Below are 23,935 nucleotides of genomic sequence, written 5' to 3' on the forward strand. Positions count from 1 at the left end.
AGTGCCTAGTAGGTCCGTAATATTACCTCCCCCTCCTAGGAGTTTCGTCCTCGAGACTTATAAATCTGCGGTCCCCCCTTAGGTAAGTGATATAGTTTTCTTTTTCTAAAATAATGTGTCCTCGTTATACCTAAACGTAAGGCTGACTTCGTTTCTGATCCTTCCCCTAGACTTCCTAGCGACTCGACCGATGCTTATTACCGTTAAGCCGAATACATCGAGAATAATAGTTTCACTTCCTTAATTTCTTACGAACACTATAGTGCTGCTAGGGTAGATTGTCTAATAGATCGTTCGCGTCGTTATTCGAAATATGCGTCGTACACTCGTGCGGGCCGTGTGTGTAAGCGTGACTTTCACACTAGCAAGGAATAGGATTTGTTAAACCGCGCCGAGGATAAACTATCCTCCGAAATTGAAAAGAATAAAGATAAGCTCGATCTATTAGAACCCGAGTTACACGATTTATAGTCTCGTCTCGCTAAGCTATATTAATAAGTGTTAAATAAACAAAAACAATATTAGGAGGCTATAGTTCGGCAGCGTCGCCTACGGAAATAGATAGCTTTCCTAAAACAAAGGGGTTTTAAGATATCTAAGCATAATACTGAGTTGCTCTAGATACTTAATAAAAAATAAACGTCCCTAGAGCAGACTACTCCTTCTGCTCTCGATCTCGAGCAGCTTGCTGCTACTACCGAGAATCCGAACTTCGATCAGATCTTAGCGGAGTTAGCTAACCTCCCCGCGTCTTACTAGGACGGCCCGGCCTTTTCCGCTAGTGATGGTTCTAGAGGGTTATCTTCGCCTAGTGGTTATACTATTAAACTAGCTAGTGGCAGTCCCTTAGGTTCTCGATAGGTTCCTATGTATTCTCCGAGGTATCGTACCCTTTCTATTTCACTAGATAGTGAGGTTTCCCACTAATTCGTTGTCTGTCTAGGATTTCCTCGACCTTATATTCGTCTTCGCTTTCTTCCTCGATTTACATATCTATAGTAGTTTTGGCGTTTTCTAGTGCTAGTTCGAGTAACGAGATATAAAACACTGAATAGAGTCTTTTCATACTTTCCGGTAGCTTTAAGCGATAACTGACTAGTCCCAATTTTTCTTCAATTTCAAATAGCCCTAATCGTAGGTGATCCAATTTGTTGCTAGGTCGCTTAGTCTTGATATTACGGCGCAAAAGATAAACCTTCTCCCCCTTCTTTAGGTTAGGTCCCTCTAAGTGTTAGCGGTCGTAGTACATTTTTATCCTTAATCCGAGGAATTCAATATCTCTAGATAGCTATAGGTATAGCTGTTTAAGTCCACTAGCTAGAATCCGTGATAATTCTGCTATTAGTTTCCTGCCGATCGGATCTCTTAGGATCCGTGGGTGATAACCGTAGTTTGCGAAGAACGGTGTTTCCCCTATTATAGAGTGTACGGCGTTGTTATACGCTAGTTATGCTATTAGTAGCAGTGATGCCTAGTCGTCTTGCTAGTAATTTATATAATATCTTAAGTACTGCTTGATAGTCTAGTTCACTCTTTCTATTTGTCCGTTAGTTTACGGGTGGTAAGCAGTAGAGAGTCTTAACTTAATGCCTATTTGATCCGCAAATAATTGCTATATATTAGATATAAACAATTTGTCTCGGTCGGATATAATCTTGCTAGGTGTTCCGTGGTTCGAGAACATATATTAGATAATCAAGCTTGCTATCTAGCTAGCTTCAATGGTTTCCGAGGTTAGAATCATATAGGCGTACTTCGTGAGCCTATCAACCACGACTATAATTATGTCGCAATTATCCGATACTAGTAATTTTGTGATGAAATCTATAGTGATCTATTCCTAAGGTTAGGACGGCGGTTCTAATAGTTATAGTTCCCCGTACGGCGTATATCGTGCCGGTTTGTTTCGTTAGTAGGTGTCGCAATCCTTGATGTAGTTACGAACCTTCCTTATTATATTCGGAAAGTAGAAATTTCTCGTGATCTATTCCATGGTTTTCTCCACTCCTATATGCCCGTGTGTCGGTATATCGTGATATCGGCGAATGACTTCGTTCCGTAGTGTGGTAGGAATATATATTAGTCTATAAAGGTACACTAGCCCGTTGTCTTCGTCGATAATTCTATTATCTTTCGGGTTTTCTTAGATCTCTTAGATAAGGCGATCCCTCGCTATAGCTTCCCGAATTTGTTATATAAACTCGTCGTCCTTGAGTTCACTAGTGGCTGCTAAGATTTGTTTGTTATATAAGATAGTGCCGTCGTTGTTTTGTTTTAGTACAGCGGGTTCTGCTATTTTAGTACCAATCTCGTAATCTAGCCGTCTACTAAGTGCGTCTACTTAGCTATTCTCTGTTCCTTTGCAATATTCGATTTTAAAATTATATTATGCAAGGGTTTTAGCCTATCGCGCTTATCGTCGTGTAAGAACCTTCGTTGTTATGAAAAATATAAGGTTCTTATAGTCACTTTTGACCGTTATAGTGTATTTTGCTCCTTCTAGATATACTCTCTAGACTTAGAATACTAACACTATAGCCAATAGTTCCTTGTCGTGCATATCGTAGTTAAGCTCGGCGGTAATCATCTTTCTAGACTAGAATCTAACTAGTCTATATTTTCCGTCCGATCCTAGTTGCGTTAGTCTAGCTCCTAGAGCGAAGTCTAATACGTCGGTTTCTATAGTGATCGGTTTGTCGTAGTCGAACGTAGCGATAACCGTTCCCTTACTAAAAAGGTCCTTAAGGGCTTAAAATGACTTTTCTGCCGCGTTATTCTATTCAAATTTCTAGTCCTTTTTAGTGAGCCCGTAGAGTCCTAATGCGACTCTAGCGTACCTATCGATAATCTTTCGATAGTAGTTAGCTAGACTAAGAAACTGCTAGACTTCCTTAACGTTCTTAGGCGTTAGCTATTCCGTGATGCTCTTAACCTTGTCTTCTTCTATCCCTAGTCCGTTAGGGCTAATACGATATCCTAGGAAGCTCGTCTCCTAGGTATAGAATTCATATTTCTTAAGCTTAAGAGTGACCTTTGCTTCTCTTAGCTTCTATAACACTAGTTTATTATGTCTAACGTGATCTTCGAGTGTTTTAGAGAACACTAAGATATCGTCCAAATATATAATAACAAAGATATCGAGATATTCTTTAAGCACCTTAAAGATAAATCGCTAAAACGTTACTAGTGCGTTCGTGAGACCGAATGGCATAACCATATATTCGTAATGTCCGAATTTGGTTCTGAATACTGTCTTCTATTCGTGTCCTAGCTTAATCCTAATTCGGTGGTACGCGTTAGTAATATCGTACTTTAAGAACTAGTGTGCGCCACAAAGTCGATCCTATATTTCGTTGATTAGAGGTAGCGGGTGTCGATCCTTAATAGTGATCGAATTTAGATATCGGTAATCCACGCAAAGTCGAAGGCTCCCGTCCTTCTTTGGTACGAAAATAATCGGGTATCCGGCCGATGATTTCGAGGGTCGGATATAACCTTTCTTTAGGTTTTCGTCGATGTATTCCTTAAGTGTCTAAGATTCCTTTTCCGATAACTAATAGATAGGCTTAAATATAGGTTTAGTGCCTTCTATTGTGTTAATCTCGTGGTCAAAGGGTCTATATTCTAGTAACACTCCTTCGGCGAATGCTTTAAATAGGTCGTCGAACTCGCGGTATTCGTCTAGAATCCGTGGTTTATTGCTAGTTACGTATAGCTTCTTATGCTTAACAATCATATACTATGACAATTCGTTATTAGTTATGTCCGGAGATTGTTCTATAGCATCTAGGGCAATCGTCTTTGTTTGCCTATCGACTATACCTCGGGGTCGCTGTAGGCCCTTCTTAGTCTTGATTCGCTAAGCGCTCTAGGTACCGGCTGCCTATTTACTCGGTCCCTTTCGTCGAGTTTCAAACTCTTTATAATCTTTCTTACACGTATATCTATTAAAGGTGATCCTTTCCGTTTGCTAATTAATGCTTAGGTTGTGCTTTCGTAGCTATAGAATGCCTAATACGATGTCGTAGTCTCCTATTTCTAAAATATTGAACTTAATCAATTCTAGGTGTCCGTAGGTAGACATAGGTAGTGTGCTGCTAGTGTGTATAATGCCTCGTGCGAGCCCTACTCTATCAAGTCTAAGAACTAGGATTGGCTACGCTAATAGTACTATAGGTACTTCGTGGTCGGTCACGAATCTTAGGTTCATAAAGTTGTTAGTGGCTCCCGAGTCGATAAGTGTCTATGCTTTCCCTATAGGTAACATCACATACAGCTTAATGTGAAATCCCGTGGTTACAGCTAGCTATTCGATCTTCTAATAATCGTGATCGTAGATTTGTCGTCCGTTATACCAAACTCCTTAGTACTCGGGTTTCTATTGTGGCTTCTTTATCTACCGTAGTGGTCCGGGTTTAATACCGTAATCTAATTTGCCTAGTCCGTGAACCGTGCACGTCTTATCATAACACATAATAGTGGCTATCTTACTATGGTCGGGGTGTCGTGTATACCCTTTGTAGGCGTATAGGGCGTCCTAGCAAGGACATTCTTCCGGTTCCTTATCTTCCTCGATTACTACTACGAGGTGTTAATCTAGGTAGTCGGTCTAAATCTCTTCTATAAGTTTGGCCACATTTTTGTCGGCTTCTTTATCGCTCCTAGCTTAGCGATGCTCGTTCCTAGGACTTTCGATAGGTGTTTCCGGGATCTCTTAATCCGTTCCTAGGAGTGTGGATCCGGTTCCTAGGCTATAGGCGGTTCCTAGGAGCGCCTCGTTAGCTCCCGAAAGCCCTATGCCCTACTCCTAGGAATCGTGGACTGTTCCTAGGGATTCGTTCTATCGTTCCTAGGACATATACTATGTCTACCCTTAGCTCTCGACCGTGTCTAAATCTATTTCTAGAAACTCGATCTCTTCCGCGCTATCGTATTAGCGGAGGCCTTAGTCGGCTTCTTAGTCGGTCTAGACCGATAAGAGTCGCTCGTGGAGTTCGTTGCTCTAGTCCTAGTCGTTTTAGGACTCCTAGGTCGCACGTAGTTCCTCGCGTGTCGCCCGTAGCTATTATAGTCGTTTGTCGTACGATTTCTTTTGCTTATATTCTCTCGCGCGGTGTCCTAGTTTCCCGTAGTTAAAGCAAAGATTCTTTTTCTTCCGCTCGTCTTGTTCTTCACGAGTAGCGTCTAGCTCTATCGGCTTTAGTCTATATAGATCGCTATCTCGGGCGGGTTAGTGATACTCCCGTCGCCCCGAGTTATACCGGTTAAATCCGTGTGATTTGCCCTTTTTCTACTAATCTATCTCCTATCGTTCTCGGCGTCGCTCGCTATTGCGGTTATCGATTTTAACTACGACCTTAATAAGTTAATCTAGCGTTCTAGGTCGGTCGATACGCGTAAGTTCATCCTTAACGTTAGATTTTAGTCCGGCTTCGAAGTATAGAATATACGCTCTATCTAGTAGATCTAAATACGAGATAATCTATAAGAACTTAGAGGTATATACTAAAGTTAAATATGTTTGTCGGATACGCTATAGCTTACGTTTAGCGGTTCTAGCGGCGTCAATGTCTCCGAAAGTGTTTTCGAGATGTTAACGGAAATTGGCGTAGTCATTAAAGATATCGGTCGTGGTTATAGACCACGCTTCTCTTAGCTTTCCGTAATAATCGCGGATATATGGTTCAAACTAGTCCTATGCTTATCCTCGTAAGTAGGTTGACACAAAAATCACCTTGCTTACTTCGGTAGGAAGCTTGGATTTATTTATATCTATATATATATCTATCTAAGTGAGGAATCCTCGAAGCTTGGTTCGGTTCCCTTCGAAGCACTTAGCTTTAGGTAGTCGTGGCCCTTAGACTACACTAGTAGGTGCTAAAGCGACAACCTAGGCATAGAGTTGCTATAGGTGGTCGTTCACGCTAGGTATCTGCTTTTCGTAGTCGGTGCCGAGTATATTGAGTTTCTCGGTGAGCTCCCGGATCTTATGCTCTAGGCTCTTGACCTTTTTCTCTTGCTTATCTTCCCAATCGTCTTAGGGTCGGCCACCGGTTAGGGTCTTTCCTCTCTGCGTACTAGAGGCCATAGTTGCTTAATAACTCGAACTTGATTCGAGACGGTGTTTAATGTGTTACGCACGACTAACGGGTCGTCGCTATGCTAGAAGATTCCTAGGTTATACTTGCCTAATGCTTTTCTGCTTCTAACGTTAACGATCTATCTCTTAACCGTACCGTTGCCTAATAGGCCTTATACGGGCTAAGTCCTTTTGAGGGTATCGAGGAGCGATGCTAGATAGAGCGCCGAATAGATCTATACCGGAGTATTGGTCTAGTCGTAGTGTTGTTAAGTTATAATCAAGTTATACGAGTCACCAAAGGTTCTGAACAGTAGACATAAGTAACAATATAAGATTGAACACGAAGAACTAAACTAGATATATAAATGAGTGTCCTTATATATCCTGAGTCCTCCCTAAGTAGAGCAGTAGAAAGTAGAGTGGTAGATCTGGCTTAGCAAGATCTACCTATCGACTGTTGACCTTTCTACTACTTACATGATCACGTGGTGGTCGTCTTATTAGTTATTGCGGTATACAATAAGACGGCGAACGGAAGGCCGAAAGTGGCCTATTGGCGTGTAGACCCTGTCTATTATATAGAGCTACATATGTACAGGATAAAGTCTGCCGGGTGGGTCCGCTTAGGGTCAATCATGCTTTTGCTCACTAAGCGCTCACTGAGCATGATTGTGTTTCTCTTTTCCTTGAATACTCGGGGTGTCTGGAGTATAAGGTACTGCACGTGATCTAATAACAGATAGATCGGTTGGCTCTCGGTGGCCCATCAGTAAGTTGCGGCCCCATAATTGATTGGTGCCTGGTAGGTCCGTAACATTCGGATTGTAGACGCGGGTTCGCAGAAGAGCCGACGAGTTATATAGGGAAAAAGGGGTAGCGGAGCTTAGGAGCTAGGTAATCCGGGTCAATAGTAAAAATGCCTCACCTATAAGGCGTAGGAGAAAGAAGGCGAAAAAGAATATTAGGGCTATCGGATAGAAGGGGGAAGAGTAGGGGACTATATAGAACTACGCACGGGGAGGCGTAAGGACAAAGAGCGCTAAACCATAAGTAGACAAACTAAACTACAAAGAGTAATTTATCGTACCCGTCCGATATAGTGTACGCCTATTATCGTCCTTTCTAGTCTTCTACACATACTAAGAAATAAGCGTTTTAGGGAGGAACAGTGTTATCTAATGAAGTTCTAACATAGCTCAATTAGGGGTTCGTGCAACGATTACTAGAGCCTAGAGGGGTTGCTTATCTAGCTGCTCACCACTAAGTATAAGCCACTCGCCGGTGAGTTAGTAGTGGGATAGGTGGCCTCTAGCGAATTTATATTCAATAATAAGTTTGATTCTTCTAGGCGGCCTTCTTCTTTTTCTTCCTACTATCGTTTAAATCCTAGGTAGACATATATCAACCGTTAGAAACTAGTACCAGAGAGTTATGATCAAAACAACACGCCTAAGAAAAAGTCAGCATAGGAGGGGAAGGACACGTCAGCGGTTTAGGGGCGTGCAGGATATTTAGGTGTAGAATAGTGGTGTTTAGGGCATTTAGGTGAATAGGGTGAAGGGGCTAAAGGGTAGGGCGGCACGAGGGACTTCCCGAACGAATCAAAAAAAATAGGTGAATACGGACATACAACAGTAAGGATTCGCTAGTGGTCACCCACCTAACTACTAACTTACCGGCGTGTGGCTTAAGTACGGCTGAGCGGACGGGAAGCCCTGTTCTCCACACCCTATGGTCGTATGTACTAGGCTTAGCATTGAAAAGAGTAATAACCAGTCTAACGTCTTTACAAGAAACCTTTTTTCAAGTTTGCCTGGATTTCACCTATTATTCCGTGCTTTCCATATCATCAATAAAAGTTTTCCGTATTATGTACATAATGGTTAAACACATACTGAAACCTTAAGTATGGTGAATTGCTGACTTGTGAGGGTGAAGGAATGGACTCACTTTGGAGCTGATTGGGATTTGCCCATCGTGGAATTTCGAGTGGTGTGTGGGAAAGAAGTGAGTTTGGGGTTTAACTTTTACCAATTGCCAAAGATGAATCTGGTGAATTTGAAGATACTTGGGGAAATTACATATCATTTTCACACAACTATCAACAAGTGCTACAAGTCTGGTTTTCTGCAACCATGTGGATGTGGAATTGAATTGGGGACCAAGGGGGACGGGGCCCGAAACGTCACATGGCCCCTGTCGATCGGAGAAATCTCATACGCTGTTAGATATAATTAAAAGTATTATTTACGCGAACGTACTTCAGTTAAATTAGCAATCCAGTTTGTGGGGGTGCCGTAATAGATGCAAATACTACGATAGCCATTTCGATGAAAAGTGAGATCTTTACAGCTTGAGGTATCTCTTCTCCCTTTACTAGCACACCCATAATTCGCCGCGCAAGCATATTCTCGGTCAAGATCTCAATATTGCTCCGTCTGTCTACTTCCCCAAGTGTAATCAATCAGCCCGGCACTTCAGTTTTAAGTCGAGTCCAGGCCCCTGTATCACAAAGGCTGCGGTAAAATGTCACATTCGCGGTTGGCCCAATTCTATGGTAGGACTTCGGCGTTCGATATTGCAGCGTAAAACCCTTCATCGCTCATTGCACTATTTGTCCACCATCCTATTTCCTTTCGCCCTTCTTTCGACACGTTATTTAACTTCCCACCCCAACCAACCCGTCCCTCTTGCTGGTCCATTCGTTCCGGCCTAGATTAACTTCCATCTTGGTCCTAGAGACCTTTTCCATTGCAGCCTTGGTATTGGTGGTGCTCCAAACGGCAATAGTAAGGATACCCAGACTAAATAATTGACAGGCCCGAACTTCAGGGTGGTTATGGGATGAAGGATCGGTCGGTGCGGTCCGTTTCGGCGTAAGACTCGGTGGTTTTGCGTTTTGCATTGACAGCCTTGACGAGCTTTCCCAGAATGGCATACTCCAGCTTCAGTTTGATACTGTATACCAGGGCTTTGAAAGTGACTTGAAACACGTAAAAGCCCGCGTATTGAACAGCGACAAACGAGGCATCCATCAAGATGATGAGGACGTTGATAACAAGTAGCTGATGTAGTATACCCCAATACCGATTTCTCACATGGAGCTTGAGAAATTTGACTGTTTCCCAGATGTATAAGACTGATAGCAGAATCTCTTGGATACAGAATCCGATCAGTTGTATCCGTTCCATAATCTCATACCCCCTCACGAACTCCTTGGGATGGCTCGGTGCATTGGTACCAAAGGCAAGCACTGTGGTAGGGATATGGAGCACAAAAGCGTCAATGATGATCACGTATAGAATACCACGCAGCAGCTTTCGATTCTGCACTAGGAGGTGGAGCCGGGACCATAACACCATAGACTGGCCGGTCACCATGCAATACCATCCGATGCTCGAAAAAGTTATCGAGATATTGTTGTTGTGTATGACGTTGAAAAGTTTGAACATGAAGCCGAGATTATAGGGAATGATCCCAAGGGTCGCAACCAACAATGTCCAAAAGTAGACATCCCTCTTCTTTTTGAATCTAGTGAAGCAGAGAATCAGGAGTTCAATGGTGTTGTAGTAGGCAATGGTGGTGAAAACAGAGACAAGGGTCGAGTCAAGGCATTCACTGCTGGTATAGATACCCTCTGTGAGGCCATGGTCACTGTCCGATGCGGTGGAATTGGCCATGAATACCAACGCGTCCAGGCGTTGGTTACAGGGTGCATTTGGGCAACGAGAGATGGAAGGTGGTGGTAGAGATGAAAGGTGGTTGTAGAGATAAAAGATGGTGGTAGAGACAAAGGGTCCAGCGCATTCCCGACCAAACTGCCGGGCTTTGTAGACCTCTCGAACGCTGGACAAGGAGTGTGGCACAAGTAGTGTGGTCTAGACCATTCTCTGAGACATCCTCCTACAGTACGCAGTATAGAAAATAGAGTTACATTAGCCGGGCCCTCCCATATTGGCAACCACGGTGGCGAAGGCCAGTCGACCACTTGAGAGGATATGCAGCAAAGTCAACCAACCGATCGGTAACGGATGTTATCCGAAAGGCCTGGTTTGATAGACCAGCCACGTCGTCTCCATGGCTTTGCACAAATTCTGTCTCAATTTTCCGCGGAAGCAATGAAGGTGATCCTGAATCCTTCTCGGTAGCTTAGGGTTCGTTTTGAGCCATGGACAAAGATGTGCAGTCCACGTTTAGGGTGACGATCAACGTGGCGCTAAGCACCAACTTTAATCATCAGGGCATTGAAGTCATGGCCGCTGTAAGTCTTCTACAATATCCCAATCGTGCCAGTTATAGTTAATGGATTTACAAATATATATATATATATACCTATAGAATATATTGCCTTGAACAAATCACTGTATTTCATGCTACACACATTTCAGGTTATCCGAGTGGAAACCGCCCACTCAAAGATCTGGTTCTGGCACCCCATGCGGACCACGTTTCTGGCGAACTTAGATTCACCGCCAAGCATCGAAGACTGAGGCATGACGATTACATTCAGTAGACATTATTTGCAAACACCCTTCAAAGTCCTGTGTAAGTGTTATAACCTGTCGGGCCTCTACATCCCAGGGCATAGACCAAGCTGGTGCCTCCGCTCCATAACAGTCAGGATACTGTGGTCGCCTTCCATGTCTGGCAGCAACAATGGTTTCACTGGAGGTATCTATACCAACCGCCGTTGTCTAGACGAAGTCCTCTTTGCTACCTTCATCGGATTGTCTTGGTATAATGCGGTAGAGCTCGTGGTGCTCTGTTTCACAAGATTCAAACGGTGGAAGGGCACATACTTCTGGAGCCTGCTTGTCGCATCCGCCGGTATTATCCCATACGGCCTCGGCTTATTCCTAAAGTTCTTCAACATTGTCCGCCATAATTATCTCGGAACACACACACTGGTGACCATCGGTTGGTGTTGCATGGTGACTGGCCAGTCAATGGTCCTGTGGTCACGACTCCATCTGATTGTGTGGAATCAACGAGTCCTACGTGGCATCCTCTATCTCATCATCTTTGACGCCATTATATTCCATATACCAACAGCGGTGGTTGCATTCGGCACTAACGCGCCAACCCATCCTGCCCCTTTCGTCAAAGGATACAATATTCTCGAACGAGTACAATTAATCGGATTTTGTATCCAAGAGACATTGCTATCCGCGATCTATATTTGGGGTACGTTGAAGTTCTTAAGGAGTACTGATGAGACCCGTTATCGGTATATATTATATGAACTTCTACTCATTAGCGTGATTATCATTTTTCTTGATGGCTCTTTGGTTGGCACGCAATATGCCGGCCTATATTCTGTGCAAACAACATTCAAGGCACTGGTCTACAGCATCAAGCTGAAGCTTGAATGGGCTATCCTTAGGAAGTTAATCAAGGCTGTCAAGGTGGGTCTTCCACCAGAGCGACATTCAATAGAGCATCCCAAACCAGACAGCCAAACGCCGGAGAAATCGGAAACAGAGCGATGCAGTGCAGATCCATACATGTGCACAGGCGCTCGTCTAAGCATACAGGGGCCTTCACCAGAGCTTCCAGCAGAGCCCTCAAGGGTCCTCACTACAACCACCCAAGTCTTGGCTCAAGACCTCCGGAGGGTTGGACAAAGCTCCCATCAGGAACCATACAGTGAGGCTTCAGTGTTGATCAAACCTACGAAAACATACGAGGAATGAATGAGAGGAGATCCTTGCACTTGAGAAGTGAGAATGTGCACCAGGAGACCACACAGGAAACTACATACTGTCAGCCCAATCCAGGCATGCGCACAACCGTGCCGTAGCTCCGGCCAGCATATATTCAGTGAAATCGCAGGTCTAGTAGTGTGCTTGCGATGTCTGGGCTGCCATGTACGAGTACGATGGGTCCCGGGCCACGAAGAATTGTTCGAGGACGAGAGAACAGACGATCTGGCCAAACACACTCGAATGGCGCGCCCATTCCCTGCCAAATTCTCCTGTCGGCTTCTTTCTATTGTCTCCACTGGTCTGTTCTCATCCATTTGGTCAGACGCCAAGTTGGAGTCTGGCTCCACTCTTCTTTCTAAGCGTTACTATAGAGTCGTTCTTGGCTTAAGAATTGGCTTGCAAATAGACGTTCTTCTTACCATCTTTGGATTCACCGGCTTCTAGGCGTACTTAATCGTTGTCCTTCGCCTTTACGTTTGGTGCAGGTGTTGAGTCAGGAGATCATTTAAAGTGAATGGAACCTGTCTTTCTTCTCATGAGGACTAAGGTGTGGCGTATGGAAGCCCAAGGTTGCGGCGTCCCCGCCAAATTGGCCAACAACTACATTTTGGCTATCACCAACATCGCGACCAGCGAAGTTCTAAATATGGGCTGAGAGAGTGGGGTCTGAATCTGCGCCAGCTTCTAATGACTATGAGACTGGGTGCCCGGTCAGCATGATCAACAAACACTTGGGTCTTGCAATAGCTGGAGCGGCTGAAGATCTTTACCTAGGCCCCCAACAATCCAAAAATAATACGCATTCAATCGCGGAATTACCTCAGTAAAATGCATGATCTACCGCCTTTTAAATGGAGCAACCTTATATATCTTGAAATACATATCGGGTACCAAGAATAGATTCAGTGGCAAAGACACTCCGGTGAAGAAATATAACGAGAAGGTAAATGAATGATATATTACTCCGAACGTGGCATGGCAATATATACGTGAATGGACTTGAGGAGTGCCTAGGAGGAATAAGGGCGCGCAGCTCAGAAGACAGAGAAAAAAGGTCTGATATTGGCTAAATTTGAGGTTAGGAGCGCTTGACTTGTTATATTAGGAGAGAATATATCTCTAACGCAGTGCCCCTAGTCAATAATAGTAAAGCGGATACAAACCAAGTACTATGAGCCAGAGGCCTATTGCCTTTTCTAATTACAGTATCCTTCTGCACTGTACAGGATCCTCCTTAGCCTCGAAAGTTCATAAATCATGCTTCCTTTTTCACAAGTCACCATATTTAGATGGTCAGCGCAATTAGGTCCAAGTCGAGGCGACAGAATAGATTTTCAAATTGACGCTCTTAGTGGCCCCCCCAGTCGACACCAGCTGGGTGTGAATCGCATCGCTGCTAGGGAAAATTTGAGCCGTCAGGGTAGTCTCGCCCTGGCCGCCGAAGACTTCCACGCTGGACCGATCGACAAAGATGCTCAGGTTCACCTTGCCTTTGACATCCGGTTCGAGGGGTCCGCGGTAGATGCTGGCGAAGGTCTTGTCGAAAGACACATCTCCAGACTTGGTGCGATCAATAAAGACCTGCTTGTTGACGAAGTCGTAACCGATAAGAGTCTGCTCGGTGGAGTCGGCGGAGGCCCGAACAGCGATGGCAAACTCCGAAGCGGTCGACGCAGCAGCGAAGCTCAAGTCGATCTTGATGGTCTCTTTGGTTGTGCCTACCTTAACGGTGCCTTGCGGAACAGATTTGTAGGTGTGCGAGTAGACTGGTTGCTTGCTCACGATAGAAGACCAGGCTTCCTTGGGCTGCTGAACGAGAGTCGGCTTGGCCCCGATGGTCTTGAGAGTCAGGTGGCGAGGAATGGACATGGCGCTTCGCCAGGGGCTGGTGGGAATGTTTGTTCCATACTGCCAGTTGTTCATCCACCCGATTTGAACATAGTCATCAACAGAGAGGCCATTGTAGCCAGCCGAGGCATAGAAGTCTGGGCCCCAATCCATCCAATTGGCGGTCCCATTTCCGGGGTACACAGTATTGGCGTCGGGAGTGAAAGTAGTGCCGTCAAAGTCACCCACAAAGTACTGGGTCCCGGAGCCCACCGTGCCCGGGGGACCACCGGGGTTTAGTCCGAGCGTAATGACCCACTTCGTGGACTTCCCTCCATCAAGGGGCAACTTGAAAAGACCGGGGCACTCCCAAACGCCGCCTTGGGCGTTGAAAGGACCAAACTCACTCGTCAACTTCCAGTCCTTAAGGTTGTCGGAAGTGTAAATGGCAAGCTTGTGCAATGCGGCCAGAGAAGTGATGACAACCCACTTTTGGGACTCCTCGTGCCAGAAAACGAAGGGGTCACGGAAGTCCTTGTACTGGTCTTCATATGGGGCTGGAGGGTTGTAAATGACCGGATTGGAGGCATCGTACGTGGTCCAGGTCATACCATCGTCAAGACTGTAAGCGATGGACTGGGCTTGCTGATTCTCCTGAATGGTCTTTCCACTAGGTAGAGTCTGCGCAACGGGATACTGTGAAAAGGGAGTGAGTCGGTCATTTCTTCGAATATCTATTGCAGGTTGGGTGAGCTTACGTAGGAAGTGTACATGGCGATCATAGGGGCCTTGCCGCCCTTGCCAAAGCCACTGGTGTTATTCAAATCAACGACCGCACTGCCGCTGAAGTACATCTCGGTAACATTGCCTCCAAATCCCCGGGCAAGGAGGGCGATGGGCTTTTGCTCCCAGTGGGTCAGATCTTTGCTGGTGGCATGGCCCCAGGACATGTTCCCCCATTGGATACCGCCGGGGTTGTACTGGAAGAACAAATGGTAGATCCCATCGTGATACAAAAGACCATTGGGGTCATTCATCCAATGATCCTGGGGTGAGAAATGGTATTGGCCACGGTACGGCTGATCATAGTTGAAGGCGTTTGCGATGCTCGCAACGCCTGCCAAAAGACCCACCGCAAGGGTCTTGGTGAGATGAACCATGGTAAGGGTATAAGGCTTTGTCGCTGTGGAAAAATACTTCCAGGAGAATCCAGCACGACCCGGCAATGATTATTTATATGCGAGCCATTTGCTTCGAGTGCTCAGGCACTGATCCCCACGGGGACCACATCTGGAGAAATTCGGGGTTTCAAAATGTTGGGTGCTCAAGTGCAACTGAGAATCTGCCGGTACATAGTACGTTTACTGTCCGTTCCCCATATGGAGGCCGTTCTTCATAGGCGGGAGGTCCCTAAGGGGTGGTGGATCTAGCATAACTTTCAAATGTCACAGCACCTGCAGCGGAGTCCACCGCTGGATTTCTTCGGAGAAACTTAAACCTTCGCCCCAAATGCCGACCAACAGCGGCCCGAGAATTGTGGGATTAAGTGAGCTAATTTAGGCGCTCTCGGGGTTTCTGCAGGCTGCTTACTCTGTAATTCGCCGAGTATGGAGAAACAACGGGCCATCTTCGGGTGGTCTGACCAATTGAAGACACGGGAGAAACGTCTACCCATTTCGGTTAACACTACCCCAGAACACGGTGGATCTGGCTCTGGACTTCTCCGGACTGATGGGTGAGGCTGATTCGCCCCCGCATTCCGCCCCGGCCGCTTTCTAAACTTACGATGAATAATCCGAACAGTGAGGGTTAAAACTTGTGTTCAATCCGTGCTAGCTTTCACGTACAGTGCGCCATCGGAAGTGGCTGGTCCGACTTGCCTGCTATCCAGAGAACCTTCCAAAGCAACCGATTGGAGTTCTGATCATGAGGGTGCGCCGGCGAAACTTCGCAGATATCCAACTGACCGAGTGCTCGGACGTCAAGTTTGGCTTCAGTGTCTCAAAGGGGACCCAATACCATTCTTTGCTACTCAGACGCCTAGAAGAACAGAATATGCTAGTCTATTGCGCTTCGAGACGGGCAACCGAACAACCAATGCTCTTTCATCACGAAAAGTATAAGAGGCAGCATCGGGCCTTCCCCGGAAATTTTCTCTTCTGATTTACCTGCAAGTCCCACAGATCTTCAATTTACTCTACTCCACTAGCAACATGGGAATTCGGCTCAAGAAACCTGAGGATGTGCCCGGAGCATCATGGCCAGCCATTGCCATCTCTAGCTTCGTGGCCTTTGGAGGTGTCTTGTTCGGGTAGGCTCCTAATACTACGGAAAATTTTTTGATCTTAGCTGACTTCTCTTTTCTCAAGATATGATACAGGTACCATCAGTGGCATACTTGCCATGCCCTACTGGCAAGACCTTTTCTCCACTGGCTATAGAGACAGTACCGGACACCTCAATATTACCTCTAGCCAATCATCTGCCATTGTCTCCATTCTGTCGGCCGGAACATTCTTTGGTGCTCTCGGTGCCGCTCCTTTGGGAGACTCTATCGGCCGTCGGTGGGGCCTGATCGCTTCCAGCGTGGTATTCATATTGGGCGTAGTTTTACAAACAGCTGCTACTGGAATTCCGCTATTCCTCGCTGGTAGATTCTTTGCTGGATTTGGTGTGGGCTTGATTTCAGCCTTGAGTATGTACCCCAGATTTATCTAATCACGATTTTCCCCACTAACCAGTATGATAGTTCCTCTATACCAGTCCGAGACCGCGCCGAAGTGGATCCGTGGTTTCATCGTCGGTTCTTACCAGCTAGCCATTACCATTGGTCTACTCTTGGCCTCGGTGGTGAACAACTCAACCCACAGCCGGAATGACACCGGCTCTTACCGCATCCCAATCGCTGTCCAGTTTGCATGGGCTATTGTGTTGATTGCTGGGATGCTTGTCCTACCCGAAACTCCTCGGTACCTTATTAAAAGGGACAACCATGCCAGAGCCACTAAGAATCTTGCGAAGCTTCGGCGTCTACCTGAAGATCATCAGGCTATCTCGGAAGAGATTGCTGAGATACAAGCCAACCATCAATACGAGTTGAGCCTAGGCCAGCCCAGCTACCTTGAATGCTTCCAAGGCAATTTGGGAAAGCGGCTACTCACTGGCTGCGGTCTTCAGGCTCTGCAGCAATTGACCGGCATTAATTTTATTTTCTATTACGGCACGCAGTTCTTCAAGAACTCCGGATTCGAGAACGAGTTCGTCATCAGCCTTATCACCAACTGTGTTAATGTGGTTTCGACTCTCCCTGGTCTCTACGCTATTGATAAATGGGGCCGCCGGCCCGTGCTGCTACTGGGTGCCGTTGGCATGTGTATTTCCCAGCTTCTGGTCGCTGTCCTAGGAACGACAACCACCAGCCAGGATGCTGCTGGTAACATTATTGTCAACAACAAAGCGGCGCAGAACGCTGCAATCGCCTTCATCTGTACCTTCATCTTTTTCTTCGCTGCATCATGGGGACCTATTGCTTGGTAAGTCCTCCTTGTCCTTTTACCATTATGGTAGCTAATATTCGAATAGGGTCGTTACCGGTGAAATCTTCCCTTTGAAGATTCGTGCTAGGTCTCTATCCATGACTACCGCCACTAACTGGCTGCTCAACTGGGCCATCGCTTACTCTACCCCGTACTTGGTGAATTATGGCCCGGGGAATGCAAACCTGCAGTCCAAAATCTTCTTCATTTGGTTTGGATGTTGCTTCCTTTGTATTGCTTTCGTTTACTTCATGATTTATGAGACCAAGGGACTTTCCCTAGAGCAAGTGGACGAGCTGTACTCTGAAGTCAGCAGCGCGCGGAACTCCGTCGGCTGGAAACCAACTGTCACCTTCACGCAGATTGTTGGAGAAAAGCAAATGTCGGTTAGCCAGAGCCACCACACTGAGCACGTGGAAGAGAAAGCTTAAGCCCCGCCCGCATCCTCGGTCTGTCGGATGAAGGCTAATAAAGCAAGCTTAATACGTCAAAGTTGATTCGTCCATAAAATCAGCTAGTCATGCAGTCTAGTATATTAGTTGGGTCGATGAGTTGAATCAATCGAGAAGTCAGCGTCCGATGATAGCAAAGAATATATATTGCCGGCGTCAGCCCCGCCTGCCTGTCTTTTCTAGAAGTTCAAGATCAGGGATACTCTTGTAGGGTTTAACTAGTTTTAACCAGACTGTATTGGAGCCAATTGTGGGCTGATATTCCCAGACGGCGCACGGGATAATGCGGGCCTAGCGGGTAAGGCTGAAGAATTGTGAATATCTCCGACAGGATATTTATGCACATGTTGGCTAACGCAGATGGTAATTAGGATAGGGCAGGCCTTGGCGAGCCTCTACTTCTTTTTTCAGTAAGTAGTATATTTCATTCTCCGTATTCGGATATATACAGTGAATGCAGCGTGCATATCGCTTCGGCGAGGGGCCGGGTATTGAAACCTGCACTGTACATATTCAATAGTGTGGTACACATTGGCTAGGGGGCTACTCACGACCCAAGGCCGTTAACAGGCTGAGCGATAAATGATTGATAGGTGATAGCAATAACAGGAGCGCGGTGTGTTTCCCGATTTCCGCAGCATTAGGTCTTGAACAGGTGGGCTGACCTGTAGTTAACACACCGTCCTTAATTATGTGGTGGATCAAATCTAATGATTGATCACACTATGTGATGCAATTTGGGTTACTCCAGCATCATTACCCTCGCGGAGATCTATATGGATTGCGAAGTCATCGCTGAGGGCCCAAGCGGGAGGGATCAAGTGGCGACTATCACATTTGAAAACATGTACCTCTGCCGAATTCTCTCCCAAGCTCGGTGCTGAAGTGCACACTATTCCACAAGAACTCGTAAAAATCCTGGTTCCTCAGAAATATTCTGGATTCGATTGCCTTAGGTAAATTTTATGTAAGTGGGGATACCTGCACGTGCTAGCTCCGCCCTAGTTAAAAACCTCGGCGCCCTTGTTGACTCATTGACTTGTGCTGTTAAATGCTACCGCGAAGCAGACAAAACAATAACTCTCTCTTGTGAACGTCCTACATTTCGAAATGTCTTCATCGTATGACGTCCTTGTCACTGGCTCGGCTGGTCATCTCGGTACCGCTCTGATGCTTAGCCTGCCATCTCTGGGCTTCAAACCCCTGGGCATCGATATTCTCCCCTCCCCAACTACGACACTTGTGGGATCTGTTAGTGACCGTGCCTTCATTGCTTCAATTTTCGACTCCAACTCCATTAAGCACATTCTTCATGCGGCGACATTGCATAAACCGCACGTGGGCAGCCACAGCAAGGAGCAATTTATCTCGACCAATATTGTCGGCACTCTGATCCTCCTTGAAGAATCTTCCAGGTTCAGAGAGCAGATACAGAGCTTTGTCTTCTTCAGTACAACGAGCGCCTTTGGTATGGCTCTAAGTCCTAAGCCGGGACACCCCGCCGCTTGGATCGATGAGTCTGTTGTTCCAGTGCCAAAGAACATCTATGGCGTCACGAAGATCGCAGCTGAGGACATGTGCGCTCTGATGCAAAAGCAGAGTGGAATTCCCGTTTTAGTTCTTCGCACAAGCCGCTTTTTCCCCGAGGAGGACGATGACGAAGACCGTCGCGCGGCGATGAGCGATGAAAACCTGAAGGTTTTGGAACTGGCCTACCGCAGGTGCGACATTGAGGATATTGTCAGCGCCTCAGTTTGTGCAATGAGAAAAGCCAAGGACATTCGGTGGGGAAAGTATATCATAAGCGCCCCGCCACCTTTCAAAAACGATGCACACACGCTCGATGCTTTGAGCCGGAACCCCGCTGAGGTAGTAACTAAGATCTTTCCTGATGTGGATGTTGTCTTCAAGGAGAAAGGGTGGAAGCATCTTGCAAGGATTGATCGAGTCTATGATTCAAGCAAGGCAGTGGAAGAACTAGGATGGAATCCAAAGTATACGTTCGGAAAGACTGTGGAAAGGCTGTTACGCAGCGAGCAATGGAATAGTGATTTAACGGCGAAGGTCGGCAAAAAGGGTTATCATGCCGTGAGCACTGGGGTGTATACAAAGAGATGAATATAAAACTTGTGCAGAGGGGGCAAAAACAAGCCGCCGATTAGACTAGATCAGCAAAACATGTACAATAAACAACCTTGAATGATGTGCGATTTCATCCTCTCTTCAGATATTGAAGAGATAAAGCTAGACTCTAAGCTGGTACTTCTACAGTATAATAAAATCCCCTTTCATGCGTCTAGAACGCACTTGTATGGCATGCTTTTCTTTACCGGCCAAGTGCCATGTCGGCCCCTTCTTTTCCTTTTAGCTTTCTGATTTTATTTATTTATTTTTTTCCGGGGAAAAAAGAAAGCACCCAGAAGGAGGAAAAACATACAACAGTAAGGATTCGCTAGTGGTCACCCACTAACTTACCGGCGTGGGGCTTATGTGCGGCTAGTAGTCGGGTGAGTGTCGCCCGGGTGAGTTTAGGGTGAAAGCCGCTTTATGGTCGCGCGGCCGGGGGTGACAAGGGTGAGTGTGCTATAGACGGGGTGAGAATTACCATGACGAACGAACTTCGAGCTTCGCACACCATTCTACCGAGCCACATAGGGCGGGCATGAGGCGGTGGTGAAGCTGTTACTTGAAACTGGGCAGGTGGATCTGGATGAACACAGTGACCAGTTCCCTGATAGTATCTGAAGCGCATTCCTGATGAATCTTGCGATAGACGAGTAATATGAAAATGTCAGGTAGCTTTTGGATTTTCATCTTACTAAATCTTTGATTTACTAAAGTATTGATGGCGTATATGAGAATCTTGGCTATCAAGACTCGGATAGGACTGCCGGCAGCAGCAAATTTCAACTTCAAAGATAAATATAGTTGTTGTATAAAGAGATGGGAATAGCCGCGCGTATTTCTGGATTCAGAAATGTCTGTTTCTCAGTGCAAACGAGCTCGAAATCAGTTTCACCACTTTCTATTCTTTCCCAAAGACACTGAGACCAATCTCCCCACTACAGGTCCATCTGCTTACGACTTACAATAGGACCATGATTTCTACCTCAGACAATCTCACAACAGCAATCTAGTCGCATGACCCAAACAAATGCATTCAAAAAACCACAATATTACATTGACACTCTCAGCTATCTCACAGCGAAGCTCTTCATGACCAGGCTACCGGTGACGTATTGGGTTACCGTCTAGATCGGAGACGACCCAAGTACCATCACCGAGGGTTTTGAGGTCGTAGCTATCGCGAGAGTGCGCCTCGAAGCGGTCGAGCGATTTACCAGTGCGTATGTCGACCTTATAATGGTGATGCCACAATTTGTTGTCCAGCTCGCCCGTAATCGTGACAATTGCAACATATGGGCTGAGAAAGCCGCCGTTCCAATCCATAAGTGAATCATCATCCTCATAACCGAAAGCCGTGATGGGCAAGTGTAGCACCATCTCTCCACTAGGAAAGGCGCGAAAGGCGACGTAGGACCGGCAGTCGTCGATGGTCATAAAAAGCCACCCGCCGGGCGCGATGTCAACCAGGAACTGGTCGTCCCACCCGTAGGAGTGTAGGTCTATGCCGCCATCGGTGAGCGCCACGAGGAAGAGTTTCACCCCGTCCTGGCCCTCGCCCACATCTAGCATGACATGACGACCGTCGGGATGTTGCACGAGCTCGGCTCCCTGCCCGACGCTGTCTAGCTCCTCCCGGGCGACCACCTCACCCGTGTCGGCACGCAAAACTACCAACAGGTCGGGGCCACGACTCGTCATCGCGTCGGGTCGATATAACCACACCCAGTTCCCGTCGAGGGAAAATATACACGCAGTCCTAGGGAAGTCCTGGGTAGTATGAGGCTCGAACTCGTAGCGCCATAGCATGCCACCATCCTGGCCAATGCATATCGCCTTGTTGCAGGTCGTGAAGACTGCCCGGTTGAGGTCTGGGGCGGCCGCATGGCTCAGGACTTCTTCGTCCTCGGGCTCGATCCGGTAGGTCGCTACCGGTCCTAGTGGCTCGTCCACGGCGCTGGGTACCTGGTAGGCGCGCAGCTCCCCATTCAGGTAACGCGTGATCGCGGGCTTCATGATTGGAGGTTACGAAGGTGCGAATTGGGCTGGAAAGACACAGGGAGCCTATGGCTGTCGATTGTGACTGTTATTCAGAATGAAGACTCCTCTCCACATGGCAGAGACTTTGGTGTATTTCAAGTATGAAGTAGGAATGCTCAGACACCTCTACTTTTCGGAATACGAGGATTGATGAACAGCTTCTTCCGATTGAGGAATAAACCCATGGAGCCTCTGCATTGAGCCTTGAAGGAAGTCTTTACAGATGGGTAGCGGGGACGATCAAAGAATGCGATCAACGCGAATACGAGATCCCCACGAATCAGGAGTCCGCTCATTTTCTGCCTGAATGAGGCTCTTATGAAAATAATAGTACAACTGTACCTATCTCTGTACAACGCTTGCCTAACTTGTTTGCCCCCAATATTTTTAGTGCTGCTTTTAATATGTACTTAGCGCGAATTGCCTCACTACAAAAAATAAAATAAAAAAAAGGAAAAAATAAAAATAAAAATAAAAACTGATTTACTCCTGCAAATTCAATCACAGCAAACCATAACGAAGCTATAATTTATTCAACTGAGGTTATTCAATTGAATAAGAATTATCGCAACTTGAAGACCACCAATGCTCTGTGGAGGCAGACGATCTCTCAAATATGCTGAAGAGCGAGAGAAGCAGCAAAGGGAGCGTAATAGAAAAACGACATTTGTAGAACTCCTGCGCTTCTATCGCTTACTTCCCCGACAATTGAGAGTCGAAACACCGTCTCGCTCGACCATAGGAAGTATACCTCCTTCCGCTGGAAAATACTATCTCACACGAGCCGAGAAAGCTCGGGTACGGTTGTTTACCCCCTTAGTTACGCTTAAGAAGGATGCTAGGCGATTCGGTCTCGGACTAATTAGCAGTGAGCAAGGCCTCGAGAACTACGAGCGGATCGCCGTGAAATATCACGTCCGTGATCTTATTGTAGAGCTATACAAAATTGACGCTGCCCGAGACGAGATCGCACTTAGGAATAGAATCTAGTTTGACAATCACACTAAGTCATTTAATCCACGCGGCGGTCGCGAAGCAAATGTAAACAATAAAATGATGAGTGCTTTCCTAGAATCTGTTAAATAAACGGTGCTTAACAGCTGGGTAGTAACGCACAGTCTATTAAGAAGATAATACAAATCATTTTTTCAATCTTCTTTTCGGCCTCCTAATCCCCGTAAGTCTGATAGAATGGCTTGGCGCCGGGTTGAAACTTGCGAAGACGTGACGGGAGAGAGGGAAGTCATCGCTGAGAATCTCTGATTGAATCTCCTTTGTAAGGGCTGCGTAGAGGAAATCGGTGCAGTTCATTTCATGGTGCTCCCAAGTCCAGTCCCGACCCTGGTTCAGAATGACTGTCCACTCGTCGGGATGCTGCCCCGGGAGGCACCGCCAGAACAGATACTCGCCGTTATCCGTCGTCGCCCAGGGGATGACAAAGCTCCCTTCGATCTGCAGCTCCGGAGGCTTCGCCTCGAACTCCCACATCGTTGCGTTTGCTTCAGTCCGTTCGTCGGTAATGTACAGCAGGTCGTAGTGCTCATTAAGGCAGTTCGGCTCAAGAATTTACATGTATTTTTCAATGTAGCCACCGCCCATCCGGTCGATCAATTCTTTGTAGTCGTTCGGAAGGGCGATTTCCATTTCGGCTTCTGTGACCTCCCAGGCCGTTTTGGTCGTGGGTTCTGGAGCGTTGAACACCTCGATGATGCGCGTCACGGTGCTGCTCATGTTGGTTGGTCCATTTGCGTGATGTTTCAGGCTTTGGACTTGTTGAGTGTGAACATGCTACCTTTGCCGTGAGTTACGTCCTTTTTGATCGCCAGTGCAAGCGTCAAAATTCACGTCACGTGACACATCCCTACCTTTTTTCAGGGACAACGAACGAGCCCTAAGGAATTCCAACCAAAGTTACTTGGTGGAATTTTTACTAATGGAGAATTTCCTAATCTCCACGGATCATGGGGTTTCCTTATCCTTAATAATACACAGAGCGCGGATTTGAAGTCGATCTTCTTATCTTTGCCCGAGGCTAACCAGTCCGAAGAATGCACTTTAAGTCAGCGTATCCCCAGCGAATCTCTAAATAAGCACCACAATTTTGAGATTGCCCTGCGAAAGACCTTTCTACCATACTCTACAATCTATAACCACCATGCGCATCGCAAT

At 46.4% G+C, this 23,935-nt stretch overlaps 7 protein-coding genes across 7 annotated transcripts; 3 read left to right on the top strand and 4 right to left on the bottom strand.

The window, feature by feature from the left end:
- Positions 1-8,919: 8,919 nt before the first annotated feature.
- Positions 8,920-9,762, bottom strand: N7446_004795 (uncharacterized protein; the record flags this gene model as incomplete). The annotated part of the gene is made up of 1 exon (XM_058513543.1): positions 8,920-9,762. The coding sequence occupies one exon, from the start codon at positions 9,760-9,762 to the stop codon at positions 8,920-8,922; it is 843 nt and encodes a 280-aa protein (XP_058374872.1).
- Positions 9,763-10,722: 960 nt separating this feature from the next.
- Positions 10,723-11,775, top strand: N7446_004796 (uncharacterized protein; the record flags this gene model as incomplete). The annotated part of the gene is made up of 1 exon (XM_058513544.1): positions 10,723-11,775. The coding sequence occupies one exon, from the start codon at positions 10,723-10,725 to the stop codon at positions 11,773-11,775; it is 1,053 nt and encodes a 350-aa protein (XP_058374873.1).
- Positions 11,776-13,089: 1,314 nt separating this feature from the next.
- N7446_004797 (glycoside hydrolase family 32 protein) lies at positions 13,090-14,774 on the bottom strand (the record flags this gene model as incomplete). The annotated part of the gene is made up of 2 exons (XM_058513545.1): positions 13,090-14,310; positions 14,373-14,774. The coding sequence occupies 2 exons, from the start codon at positions 14,772-14,774 to the stop codon at positions 13,090-13,092; spliced, it is 1,623 nt and encodes a 540-aa protein (XP_058374874.1).
- Positions 14,775-15,827: 1,053 nt separating this feature from the next.
- Positions 15,828-17,581, top strand: N7446_004798 (sugar porter family MFS transporter; the record flags this gene model as incomplete). Its single annotated transcript, XM_058513546.1, has 4 exons — positions 15,828-15,925; positions 15,984-16,309; positions 16,364-17,147; positions 17,197-17,581. The coding sequence occupies 4 exons, from the start codon at positions 15,828-15,830 to the stop codon at positions 17,579-17,581; spliced, it is 1,593 nt and encodes a 530-aa protein (XP_058374875.1).
- A 1,131-nt stretch (positions 17,582-18,712) lies between these two features.
- N7446_004799 (NAD-dependent epimerase/dehydratase family protein) lies at positions 18,713-19,720 on the top strand (the record flags this gene model as incomplete). The annotated part of the gene is made up of 1 exon (XM_058513547.1): positions 18,713-19,720. The coding sequence occupies one exon, from the start codon at positions 18,713-18,715 to the stop codon at positions 19,718-19,720; it is 1,008 nt and encodes a 335-aa protein (XP_058374876.1).
- A 1,107-nt stretch (positions 19,721-20,827) lies between these two features.
- On the bottom strand, positions 20,828-21,742 carry N7446_004800 (uncharacterized protein; the record flags this gene model as incomplete). The annotated part of the gene is made up of 1 exon (XM_058513548.1): positions 20,828-21,742. The coding sequence occupies one exon, from the start codon at positions 21,740-21,742 to the stop codon at positions 20,828-20,830; it is 915 nt and encodes a 304-aa protein (XP_058374877.1).
- Positions 21,743-22,906: 1,164 nt separating this feature from the next.
- On the bottom strand, positions 22,907-23,497 carry N7446_004801 (uncharacterized protein; the record flags this gene model as incomplete). Its single annotated transcript, XM_058513549.1, has 2 exons — positions 22,907-23,265; positions 23,359-23,497. The coding sequence occupies 2 exons, from the start codon at positions 23,495-23,497 to the stop codon at positions 22,907-22,909; spliced, it is 498 nt and encodes a 165-aa protein (XP_058374878.1).
- Between the last annotated feature and the right edge of the window lie 438 nt (positions 23,498-23,935).

Source organism: Penicillium canescens, assembly GCF_028828765.1.
Source record: "Penicillium canescens strain IBT 15451 chromosome Unknown utg000003l_segment0_segment0, whole genome shotgun sequence".
Taxonomy (NCBI): domain Eukaryota; kingdom Fungi; phylum Ascomycota; class Eurotiomycetes; order Eurotiales; family Aspergillaceae; genus Penicillium; species Penicillium canescens.